General features: G+C 31.7%; 1 protein-coding gene across 1 annotated transcript in view; it reads right to left on the bottom strand.

Moving 5' to 3' along the window:
- Positions 1-1,788: 1,788 nt before the first annotated feature.
- LRRC40 (leucine rich repeat containing 40) overlaps positions 1,789-13,149 on the bottom strand; it is a 75,674-nt gene continuing 64,313 nt past the window's right edge. Inside the window, exons 11-15 of the mRNA XM_077120633.1 lie at positions 12,139-12,246; positions 10,286-10,396; positions 7,859-7,936; positions 3,996-4,181; positions 1,789-2,390 (exon numbers count right to left, since the gene is read on the bottom strand). Of these exons, the coding sequence (XP_076976748.1) occupies positions 2,285-2,390; positions 3,996-4,181; positions 7,859-7,936; positions 10,286-10,396; positions 12,139-12,246 (589 nt within the window). The 3' untranslated portion in view covers positions 1,789-2,284. The remainder of the gene's footprint in view (positions 2,391-3,995; positions 4,182-7,858; positions 7,937-10,285; positions 10,397-12,138; positions 12,247-13,149) is intronic.

Below are 13,149 nucleotides of genomic sequence, written 5' to 3'. Positions count from 1 at the left end.
CTTTTCTGTCTCTTTGCTAGCTTAGGTGGCTACATACAAATTCGGGTGGGAGGGGGTGGGAAACACCTCATAGCATTTAAGATTTTCTACTTGGGTGTACTCTAGTCAATTCAAAACAAATTGCTTACTTTAATAAAAATTTTACCATTTTATAAAAAGTTATCACGATATGTTTAATTGAAATGGCTGTATTGTAATTACTATTTTGAGATAATTGTGATTTTGAGCTTAAATTATATATAAAATTGTCATTTTTGTATGTGTCAAAAAGATGACTGTATCACAAACAACAGTAATTTTTAGTTGAAGTACCTATTGATGTAAATAAACTGAATGAAGGCATATTTACTACTTTATTAACATAGATTGTGAATGTACTTAATGGGTTTTTTCAGTATTAGACCATAACAACTTTGAAAGCTGCTTCATTTTATGTGCAAAAAGTCCTATGAATCCATATTTTAAATTTACCGAATCATTTAAATTAATTACTGTCAGTTAATTTGCAAATGCAAGTTGTATTCTTCCAGTTTCATTTATGTATTGACACTAATCGGTAAAGGTATAAAATGTGATTAGAATGCATTTTGAAGATGCTTTCTGTACAGATACAAAATACAGGGACTAAAATAATGCTGTGCAGTGTATAGCAGAGCCATTTTTCGGCTTTGGTGTACTCAACTTTTTCAGTATTTAAAAAAGTGTTTTGAATAACATAAAAGTCTCTATTGTATAAACAATAAAATGTCACTTATTGTAATGTGTCTTTTGTTTAGTATTGAAGCAGACGTCTTATTTGGCCTTAAGAGTTATGGTAATGAAAAGAGCATGTTTCTTTTAAACAAAAAAACATAAACATCGTATTTAAATTTTTTTTGAAACTGTGGAATGTTAAATATGTAACTTTATTATCAACATGTAGTAATTACCTTTATTAGCATTGATTTTTTTTCATATGAGTATGCCTCAATCTTCCAAAAGCTACATACACACACTTACACACACACACACACTGATACACATAATTTTGTATTAACTACTTAATAGAAGCTTAAGTTTTATAATGACCAATCAGCCTACTTCTGATATTTTTGGTTTCAAAAAAATTTTTATATTTGACTTTCAGTAAATCAAGTTTGCCTTTAGAAAATTTGCCTCTTAGCAAGACTGCAAACAAATTCTAAAGTTAAGGTGATGAAATAAAAAGATGGACAGGATTGAATTCAAACACTCACTGAGTAGATCAGGAATATAACAAATGCATGCTTCGTTAGTGTTTAAGTGCAGTATATTTCAAGATTTCTATATAAACGTTATTAATTGCTGTTTGCTGTTTGTATCTAAATTTCTGTACATTTAGAAATAACAAACTTGAGATAGAATTGAAAAGATGTGGTCTTTAGTACTTTTTTTTTAAGGGACAAAAGGTATTTAAAATGCTCATAGTGTAGCTGAGGTGAAAATATGCAGATCTGATCTCCTGAATCTAAAAGTACTAGATTATCATACAGAAATTTAGTATTAAGACATCACATACACAAAAAAAATGTTTTAAGTTTTAAATTCAAAATTGCAAATGCAATTAGAGCAACACTTTCACTATTTTTTCCAACAATAAGTTTTTATCTTGTGTGGCATTACTGCAGCATCAACAACTGTGATAAAAGTCATCTCACAAAACAGGGATAACAGCCCTAAACAACAGCTAGAAAAGAAACATTTCAACTCCATTAAAACAAAAACAAAATAGTGAATGTTAATTAAAAACTTGCAATGAGTCCAACCCCATAAATGTCAAAGAAGTGTATTTAATGAAATACAAATCAATTTTATGTTGAATAGAAAGGTAGAAACTGAATAGTCGTATTCAAATCAATTGGCCACATTACATGTAATATAAACAGAAATGGAAAAAAACCCACTTCTACAAAAAATTTTCATTATAAAAATATTGAACCATGTTAAACAAAAACTCATTTTTGAAGAAACATCTTGTTGTGTTATAAGGGAATGAAAGTGAGTAGGATAAACCCTGTGCAAAGCATTCAGAATATAGTGCATGAACACTATACACAGTTACTGTCACTATAAATGTACACAAGACTTACAAAAATGTTAAGTAGTTGTCAGTGTAAAATTATTCAGTGGCAGTGAATATGGCCCAGGCCAATTATACCAATGGGTAGATGATATTGAGGGAAATAAAAGACCAATTAGAGCAATAAAAGAAAATGTTTTATCTTTTTAAGAACTAACTTGACCAGGATTATGAAACAACTACAATTTAAGTAGGAATTCGATCTCTCAAATATTCTAATATAGCAGATGTTCCTTTCATTAATATGGCTGCTCGAGGAATGCGGAATGGGTTTCCATCTAGTAGTAATGTTCTAAACAAAAAAAGAAAAGTAAAAATTTAAATATTTTTCATTATAGATGCTTTTCTTGTAATTTCATTTGAAAATTTAAAAACTAAAATTGCATGTTTTTCTCCGTTTCTTTTCAAATCTGAGCATTTAAACAATTGGAATTACAATAACCAAAACAACATTAATTGAATACTTATTTTGTGAATGGCACTGTGCTAGGTAACTGACATTATCTCTCCCAATTCTCTTAACAACACTAGGATGTAAGTATCATTATATTACTATTTTATGGATGAGGAAACACCAGATTAGGGAGGTATGAAAACTTGCCCGCACTCATGCAGCTACTAAGTGGCGGAGCTGTGATTTTCGAACATTCTACCCAGCTTCTTCTCAATCTTATAATAAATGGCCAAATGAGATTTATGCAAATACTAGAATGAATAAACTGACAAGTACCTGTACTAGGCTATAATGTAATCAATATATTTTCTGACACACACACCCTCTGGCAAACATTAACACATTTCTGGCTCTCTAAATCTCCCTTGACCAGACAGAGATACAAATAAATGTTCTGGAGTGAAATGAGGTTCAATTAAAGAGTTAAGAGTTTGTGGTTTTGTTTCTTTGTATAATTAATGAAATTTTTTCAACTATAAGACAGAGACTTTTATATTTTTAATAGCTATAGTGCTTATGTAAACAAAAGTTATATTATACCCTAGATCTAAATTATACCTTCACAAATTTCTATGTTCCTTGGGAATTCTCTTAAAGACTGATTTTCTTAACTTATAGTCAAAGAAGTTATTTACTTGCCGCCTATAATTTACTAATATAAGGTACCAGAGCAGCACAAGTGCCAGCCCCATAAAGTTAAAATGCCAAACTGTGAGGGAGTTTCAACAATTAAATTACTATGGACACATTTTGCCTAATTATTTGGATTTCCGCTGACATCTCGAACTCCCATTATATTCATGTAATAAGCACTTATTGAGTGCTTTCTATGTACTAGGCACTAGGATTCTCTTTTCTACAGGAGGAAAAATAAATGGTATAAAAAAATTCAAACAAAGCATGGAGGGAAATATAGGCGAGACTAACTCTGTCTAGAGAATAGGAAAGGTTTTCAAAGATGATATTTAAGTTGATTACTGAGAAAAGCGAGGTTTAAACCATTTCAGGCAGAGGGAACAGCAAATGCAGAGAGTGAGAAAGACCGTTTGGGGCTTGAGATGGAATGGTGGCAGTCTGTAATCAGATTTTTAAAAATTCTCTATACAAAGCTAAAGAATTTGTATTTCCCTGACATTTTTATATAGTAATTTCAGGTTATAAATATACACCATGATGAGGAAAGTACCTCTAGAAACAACTAGTTACTTTATTTATACATAGTATTATACCATATAAAAAAGTTCAAACATATTTGGTAGAATTTGAAAAACAGAATTAGGATTCTGGGTTCTGGGTTTTGGTGTCTGTTTTTTTAATAGGATAATTTATTATTTCAACTTCCTACAAGATCACCTCAAAAAGAAAACACAAACAAGCAAACAAAAAACAGCACTTTCAACAAGTCAATGAAATAACTAGAGAGACTAAGAATGGTATAGTTACCTTAAGTTTACACAATTACCGAGCTCTGGGGGAATGTGTAGGAGGTCATTATTTTGAAGGTCCAATGTGGTCAAATTTTCCATTGTCTTCATTTTCTGAGGGTCCACATATCCAACCTGGTTGTTACTAATTAGAATGGTTTCAAGTGTGGGAATACGATACAGAACTTCAGGTAGTATTTTGAACCTATTAAAATGTACATAAGCAAACAAACAAACCAAAAAAAAACAGTACACTTAAATATATTGGAATCAAAGGTCAAAACCATTCTTAAAATACATGATCTTAAGTTTGATATCATGAGATATTGTTTTCTTTAGTGTAAATTCCTTTCTATGTGGAATAAATCCTGTATTTCAAGTTAAAAAAAAAACTAAAGAAAATGGACAAATTTTCAAAACCTTGAGGTATATGTTTAGTGGACAAAATTTTAATTTATTCTATTTATTATATAAAATCAAACAAAAGTTTGGAATAAGTTCTCCCATATTTTATTTGTCACATTTAGGAGACCACGGAATCCTCTTGAGATTCTCTATATAATGTCACTATTTAGGTATTCTTCCTTGGTTCTCTTTTATTTCTTATGATAGATAATCACTGCCAAAATGTTAAGCAAAGTTAGAGTTTGGTATTTTGCTTTAACTGGAGCTTCCAAAAATGAGGGCATTGTTAGTTCTTGAGAAAAGGACAAATTAGCGTAAGCTATTGGCTTTTTCATCCAAAGCAAGCCTGAAGATGCCACAGAAAGATGAGATTGTAATTGGAGATTTTAACAGTCCTCTCAAAAATAATTAAAGCTCAAAAAATAGTCAAAATATAAAATATTTAAATAATATGACTATAGAGAATTTGATCTGTTACATAGACAGAATTTATACCTAGCAAATAGAGAATATATGTTTCTTAATAGGCTATAAAGTCTCAATTAATCCCAAAGAATCAATATCATGCAGACTTACAGTCATACTATAATAAAATTGGATATCAGTAACAAAAGTGCAAAAAAGTCCTATACAGCTGGAAAATTTTTTAAAAATAACTAAATAAGCCTTGGATTAAAGAGAAAATTATTTGAAAAATATTTAGAGCTCAATGAAATCCAGTATATGTTTCTCACCTTTATATAGGTTGGCAAACACCTAGAGCAATCATCACAATTAAAGAAGAAATGTTAAGTCTCTGTCAAGACAAGTATGTCTGCTATTACTTGGTTCAATATGGTACTAGAGGGTCCTGGTCAAAGCAGTAACACAGAAGAAAAGAAACATGAAGTATACAAAATTGAAAGAGGCAAAATTCTTCTTATTTACATATGATATACCAGATATATAAAAGGCCCAAGATAATCAACAGAAAAATTACAAGGATTAATAAGGGAGTTGTGAAAGGTTGTCAGATTACAAAACTAACATCAGAACAATGATGACAGACTTAATTCTGTACATCTAAGGAAAGTTAAGACAATGTGTGTGAACTATTAACTTTATTACCAATTTTAGAAGAAAAAGCATTTCATCTAATTTATATTCACTATAAACCTAATTTTATTTTATTCTTTCCCCATTTAATGTATATCACCAATCCAGAAGGAATTCACAATACTTTAGAGGTTGGTGGTAATAGGGAAGGGAAGCCTTGTTCAAATGAACATATAGGCACAGAGGTGAAAATATTTAGTTAAATGTCATTGAGCAGACTACTTTAGCTGGAGTTAAAAGTTCAAGCAGAATGGTGATGAATAAACAACTATGTGATGATATTGTGAGCCACTGATCGTACACCTTGTATGAAATGTATGTGTGTGAAGATTTCTCAAAGTCCAAGCAGAGGAATAGTGAAAAATGAGGGTGAAGCAGATAAGATTAAGGAGTTTGATGCTATCAGTGAAGCAGGAGAAAAAAACAGGAAGCTGTGGTATCAGGGGAACCAAAATTAGATAGTGATTCATAAAGTAAGACATAGTCAACTATATTGTTGGAAAGGCCGGTGAAATGAGACTAGATACATAGCAACAGACTTAGCAACAAAATCAGTTGGAAGCCAGACTGTATGGAATGAAGGGGTTATTGGAAAGTGAGAGTGCAATGTAGAGAACAAAAGCTAAATGTGATGATGGACTGAGATACATCACTAAAAGAGGATGTAGTGGCCCTCCAGAATGGGATGTTATGGCCTGTTTGAAGCCTGAAATGAATCTACAAAAAAAAATGAGTATAGGAGAGATGACAAGACAGGAAAGAAAACAAGAGGGGCTGGCATCCAGAACACATCTAGAAGGACTAGCTTTCAGGTTTTTTTTAATAATGAAATATAACATATATACAAAAAAAGCAATAAATTTCCAACTACAGTTTAACAAGTAGTCATAGAACAGATTTTAAAGTTTGGTATGGGTTACAGTCCCACGATTTTTAATTTTTTCTTCTAGCTGCTCCAAGACACTGGAGACTAAAAGAAATATCAATATAATGATTCAGCAGTCATACTCATTTGTTAAAACTTATCTTCTCTGTTATATTACTCCTCTTTTTTTTTCTTTTTTGTGAAAAATAACATATAAACAAAAAAGCAATATATTTCCTCAAAGGATATTGCAACAATTAGTCATAGAACAGATTTCAGAGTTTCATATGGGTTACAATTCCACAATTTTAGGTTTTTACTTTTAGCTGCTCTAAGGTACTTGGAGACTAAAAGAAATATCAATATAATGGTACAGCAATCATACTCTTTGTTAAACCATACCTTCTCTAACTCTACGAACACCTTCGATCTTTCTCCCACTCTTTAGGGGTATTTGGGCTATGCCCATTCTAACTTTTTCATGTTGGAAGGGGCTGTTTGATAATATGGGATAGGGGGATGGAACTAGTTTGATGTCTTGGAGAGGCTGGGCCCTCTGCATTTCAGAATTTATCTGGTCCAAGGACCCATCTGGAGGTTGCAGGTTTTGGAAAGTTACCCTAGTGCGTGGAACCTTTGTAGAATCTTATATAATGTCTCAGGTATTCTTTATGTTTGGCAGTAATGGTTTTGCTGCCAAAACCAAACCATTACTGGCAAACATAAAGAATACCTGGGACATTATATAAGATTCTACAAACCTAGCAAGTTATGATAGGTAGCAATGTCTAACTAAAGCTTGCGTAAGAGTGACCTCCCAAATAGCCTCTTGACTCGATCTGAACGCTCTCAGATGCTGATGCCTTATTTGGTATACTTCTTTTTCCCCTTTTGGTCAGGATGGCATTGTTGATCCCAAAGTGCCACAGCCAGGCTCATCCCTGGCAGTCATCTCCCATACTGCTCTAAGGGATGGCTACTGCTTATATGCCCAACCTCATCTGTTACTTCTCCACTTTCTTAACATTATGGCTTGAATCATACTGCATTTGTCAACACTTTTCAAATACACTATTTGCTCATACCTTTGTGTCTTTGCACATGCTATTTATTCTCCTTTGAATGCTCTCTCCCTGTGTGCCTAGCCAATATATATTTTTCAAGCCTCAGTTTCAATACTATCTCTTCAGGTAATTTCAGGAGACACCTTTTACTATGCACTATGTTCCCTCTATAGCAATTTTATATTATAATTATTTTTTACATATTTTTCTTCTTCCTGCAGAGGTCTCAATATGATAAGAACAAAAAATTACCATATATCAGTTGTGCAAAATCTAGGAATGCAACATCACTTTCAACTCAAAGCAGAATTATTTGAAAATAGTCCGGATACTTAAAAATATGGGGCCTTTCTATTTATGGCTTTTGTTTGTTTGTTTTCTTCCTGTAGACATGAAAAGAAAGACCTGCAGATTTTCCACAGAATGACTAGCTTTGTCTGGTCTGTCTCTTACCTATTAAATGAAAGATTGATCATTTGTAGTCTTATCAGCGATTCCATTTCTTCAGGCAAGGAATTTAAAAAATTGTTTCTAAATTGGAAAGAAAAGTAGAGGCTTTACAAAGTTTGGAAATTTTTATAATTTTAATTTATAAGCAAAGTTTTCAACAGAAAAAAAAATTGCATACATCAGTTTGTCAATCCTTAATCTGATGTCCTTAAAGCTGAGTCCTGAGAATTCTGAAATCGGTCAGCTTTCTCAAGTATTTGACTAGTGTGCCTACTTCTTAATAATACCAATATGCAACCAACTGGTAACATAAACAATTCTTCAACAGACTTAACGAGGTGAAAGCTGTAAACTAATCCCTAACTCTTCAAACTGAGTACAGCAATAATTCTCAGTCAGGGCCCCGAGATCATGTCTGTAACACCACATTAAGTAAACAGTCAATTGGCAATAATATATATGATCACATAAATATGAACTCTCAATCCAAGTAAATTAAAAAATTATAGGAACAAAATGAAACAGGAAAGGGCGGGCCGCGGTGGCTCAGCGGGCAAAGTGCTTGCCTGCTATGCCGGAGGACCTCGGTTCGATTCCCGGCCCCAGCCCATGTAACAATAACGGAGAAACAATAAAACAAGAAAATGTTTAAAGATGTTTCCCTTTCTTCCTTCCTTCCTTCCTTCTATCCTTCCTTCCTTCTCTCTGTCTTTCCTTTAAAAAAAAAAAAAAAAAAAAAAAAAAAAAATGAAACAGGAAAATAAAGAGGTTAAATATGTTAAAAATCTGGAGCTTTTTACTTTATAAGTATTAAGCAAGACCATTTCTACTTTAAGCTTAGAATTTCAATTTTTATAATGCATTTTTTGTTATCTTACAATAAAATATGGCAGTAAACAGAATCTCATTTACGTTAGAAGGATCAGGAAACAATATTAGAAGAAAGGCTAACAAGACAGGAAGATTCAAGGGCAGTATAACTACCTAATAAGAGGATATATTTGTGAGAAAATTACCTCCAGCTAGATGGTTATCTACAAATGAAACTTTTCTATAACTATTTCTTTGGGTTCTGAAGCAAATCTAATATGATAGAGTCATACTTTCTCCAGCACAACCAATATTTTTCCCCCTGTACTTTTCTCCAGTTATTGTCTTTATTAAGTTGTATTGAATAACTCAGTGCCAGTTTCTACTCTTTTCCCCTTGAAAGCCTTAAACCTACTGATATCAAACAAGAAAGCAGATTTTGATCTTTTAATTAGAAACTTCTAGATGTAATTATAGACAGAGGTTTACATACATTCAGGAGATAGGGACAAAAGGAATAAAAGGACAGCAGCAAGGGGGACACAGTTTTATTCTTTCTGCTTCATTAATATTGAACTAAAATGTGGCTTTATACTGCTTTGAGAGTATAAATGCTACCTGCAAATAGAATCAATTCCACACCTAATAGGAGCAAGGTTAGTAGCTTTGCTTTATACCCAAACATGGAAAACAAAAATCTCTACAGAAAGAAAAAGTCCCGACAGAGACAGAATTTAACTTATTACTATTTAACTACTGTTTGAGCAGAGGCAAGCAGAGCTATACTTTAAATAAACTAAAAACACACCTAATAACAAAGATAAACACTAGGAAACCCAGACACGGGAAATGTACTTTACAAATAAAATAAATACTCTATATAATTCTGAGACATACATACATTGCACTTAAAGAACTGTGATATTTTTGAGCCTGCCACTTTAACTGAAATTTATTGAAATCTAACTTCCTATTACCTCTGCAGGGTCTTAAACATATTTTGGGTGTCTTTTTTTTAACTTCTGGCCTTGGGTGTTTAGTGCAATATTTTGAAACCAAGTAAGCTCTTTAGATAGAAGCCATGAAAGCCACTATGCCAGCATAAGGTTACATAAACAGTTTGATGCTATTTATTCCAGAAAAGAAATAATGAGAAGCAAACAATTTCTTTAAGGAAATCACTTAAACAGCACAAAATGCAAATAATATTATTCTTTCTTATCTTTGAGTAGCATCGTCAGTCACCGAGCTACGATAGATACACCACTGCCAATTACTGCTTTAACACTCAAAATGTCAACAATTTGTAATCTTATCGTGAAGGTTTATGATATGTATTATTTGCAAGTTTGCTTTGGCATGTCTCTAAAGAATGTGTTAATTATTTTCTAATACTTTAAATAATTTTTTGTCATCACTTAATTTGTAACTGGCTTACACATTCTGAAAACTATTTCCTAAATGCCTGATTTTAGATTTTCTGCTGAAATATTATTAATAAACTGAAGACCAGCTTCTATACTTACATAAGAAAATAAGAAAGAAGGGACAAAAGTTAGGCAAAACTCAAAGATAAGTAATGATGAAAAAAAAAAGTAAAGCAATAGTATCAATAAATACCTGAGATCTAAAAAAGTCAGTTTTTGAAGCAAACATAATTCCAGTGAAATAAAGGAAAGTTTATTAAAACTGAGATTGACATCAGAAACCATGTCCTTCAGTTCCACAATCCTGAAACAAAAAATTTTAAGACTTTAGCACTTGAATGCAGTGTCAAAACTTCAAAACTGTAAGTAGATGATAGTTTACTTGTGCAAATAAATAGTTCTGTAACTTTTACTTTCCCCACAAAAATTTCAAGAAGATTCATTTAAAAAATAGCTACCTACCATGTATTTGATAGTTTCTATTTGTCTTTAATACTGCACTGAAGTTTGATTTACAAACCCTATTCATTTCACATTTAAACTATATGGTACAAAGGAGAAAAGTTAAATCTAGGCAATTTTAATACTTCGTGATGTTAAAGACTTGACTCCATAAACTAAACTGTTAGATATATATTCTGTAGCACAGTAGTTTTCTCTTTAGACTGTATAATATAATATTATATATTTGGGTACTTTTAAAATGTTTTTAAAGTTAGTATGATATTAGTTGTCAACTTTTGCAAAGTAAAGTAATGTGAAAGTACTTGTTATCAAAATTACCATTATATTTAATCATAGTTACAAGAAAGCACTAAGTCAATTCCTAGGTTGGGCAAGTGTCACTACCACTACTAAGCAGCTGATGTTAAGACTTAAAAAGAAAGAATTAAACCTTTCTAAGTAAGCCTAATCAAGCTTAGTTTTACATATGTTATCATAAGCACAAGATATGTAAGTGTATGAGTAACCAAGATTTGAAAGTTAAATTATAACAACAAATCTTTTTTATTGTTTATTTGCTAGTCTACCACTAGCAAATTAAAAAAGGAGAGAGAATATTAAATGCTGTGCTGGAGAAGATGCTGTGAAAGAGAATCTATAACTGATAAAAGTTTTTGGGTATATGAATTAAAAGCCATGCCCTTTGATTTAGTAATTCTTCTGGAAAAATGGCCTAAAGAAACAAGATAAAATACAGGAAAAGCTTTACTGTCATAATCAACCTTACCATCTATAATTAAATTAGATGTTTAAAGTATTGTTTGCAACTTGGGAATACTTAGGGCAAATAAGCAATAGGCACTGTTAAATGCCGTATCTGGACTGTTGTTTAATTTCATTCTTATAAATAGATACTATTATTATCCCTATGTCACAAGTGAGAAAACTAGTTAACTTGTCCAAAACACAGCCAGTATATCTGGAATATAGATACAAGCCAACTGACACTTCTGCTCAATTTCTTTATCATTGTCCTATCCTCTACTCCCTTGGTTGTTTCAATTGCAAGGTAAAATGTTGCTATAATTAACATCAACAAAGATGTTTTAAACAGTGTGAGATATAATGCCATAACTTCTACCCAATACAAGTGAAAAACCCTTTTCTGGGAGGAAAATATTCATAAGGTTCGATCAATTTTTCTTTTATCATCAACCAAAAAATCCAATGTCTTGGCAATTCATTAAGAGTCCCAAATGAAAATTTCTGGACCTGGCTTTGGATGGATTCCTAAAACTTTTCCTCTAGAACTTCGTTATATGGGGAAATATTAATATTTTTAATAATTCTAGTACCTATATTCCAAGTTAAAAATGTAGAAGATGAAGAAACACAAATACAATTCAGAGCAAATGTTAAAAGTGTCTCAGGGAATACTTAATGACATTTTGCCAAGTTCTTCTACTGTGAAAAATGCAAGAAATTTTGCATGTATTTTCAAATTAAAAATCTATTAAAAATAAGTATTCTTGCAACTAAGATATGAATACAATTGAGAATGTATCACAACTTAATAGAAAAGACATCAGGAACAGTTCCTACCTTTTTGGAATTTCACATAGCTGATTTCTACTGAAGTTAACAGTTGTGATAATGTTGCTTTTTACTGCATCAAACACTCCATCAGGAATCAACGTTGTTTGCTTATCACTAAATGAAAAATGGTTTAAAAATGCATCATTCTTAGCAGTACTGAAAAATATAATTATTACTCTTAGCTTCTAAAGACCTTTAAAAATTTGGGAAAAACATCTTTCAAGTCAGTTGAATTATTATGAAGATCTGTAAAGAATGTCACAAAAACCAGCCAACCCACAAAATCTTCACCGTTAGGAATTCAGACAACATACTGTACCATAATACCCTGTGCCATATCTTCTTGGCATTCATTTACTCAATATGGATAAACACAGAGTTATAGTTTCAGAGTCTAAGATGTTTAGAAGTCATATAATAAGGGACATCGCATTGCTCTATGTCTGAATGGGACAAAATCCAAAATTTTAAGAGCTGGATGTTAACCCTTTTATTAAAAATCTCTAAAAGAGGTAATCTGTCAACTTTGTTTTAGATAAAGAATTTACTGCAAGATAATCACTTTTAAAAGTTCAGCATTATACCAAGTAAACTTACTTTCTCTCACAACATAAACCAACTTCTCTCTCCCTTTAGATGAGCTGGACAAAGTTGTGGACTGAGATTAAATTATTTCTGGTTCTGCAATAATTGAGCTTTGTAATTCACCTCCCTTAAACCTAAGTTTTGTGAAATGAGAATCTGAAGAACTTATTCACTGTCACTTAATACCACACCTTCTGCTAATGTAAATATAAAATAGTCTCCTTTTCATTAAATATTTCAGTATTACTTTCAATGAAATATAACTGACATTTTTTGATGTTATAATTAGCTATTATCGTTACATTCTTTATTTAATAATTTTTAAAGCCTATTACAATGTCGTCCACTTAGGAGCTAATAATAATTAGCTATTATCGTTACATTCTTTATTTAATAATTTTTAAAGCCTATTACAATGTCGTCCACTTAGGA

This window comes from Tamandua tetradactyla, chromosome 11, assembly GCF_023851605.1.
Source record: "Tamandua tetradactyla isolate mTamTet1 chromosome 11, mTamTet1.pri, whole genome shotgun sequence".
Classification (NCBI taxonomy): Eukaryota; Metazoa; Chordata; class Mammalia; order Pilosa; family Myrmecophagidae; genus Tamandua; species Tamandua tetradactyla.
This window is presented reverse-complemented; position numbering and strand designations above follow the sequence as displayed.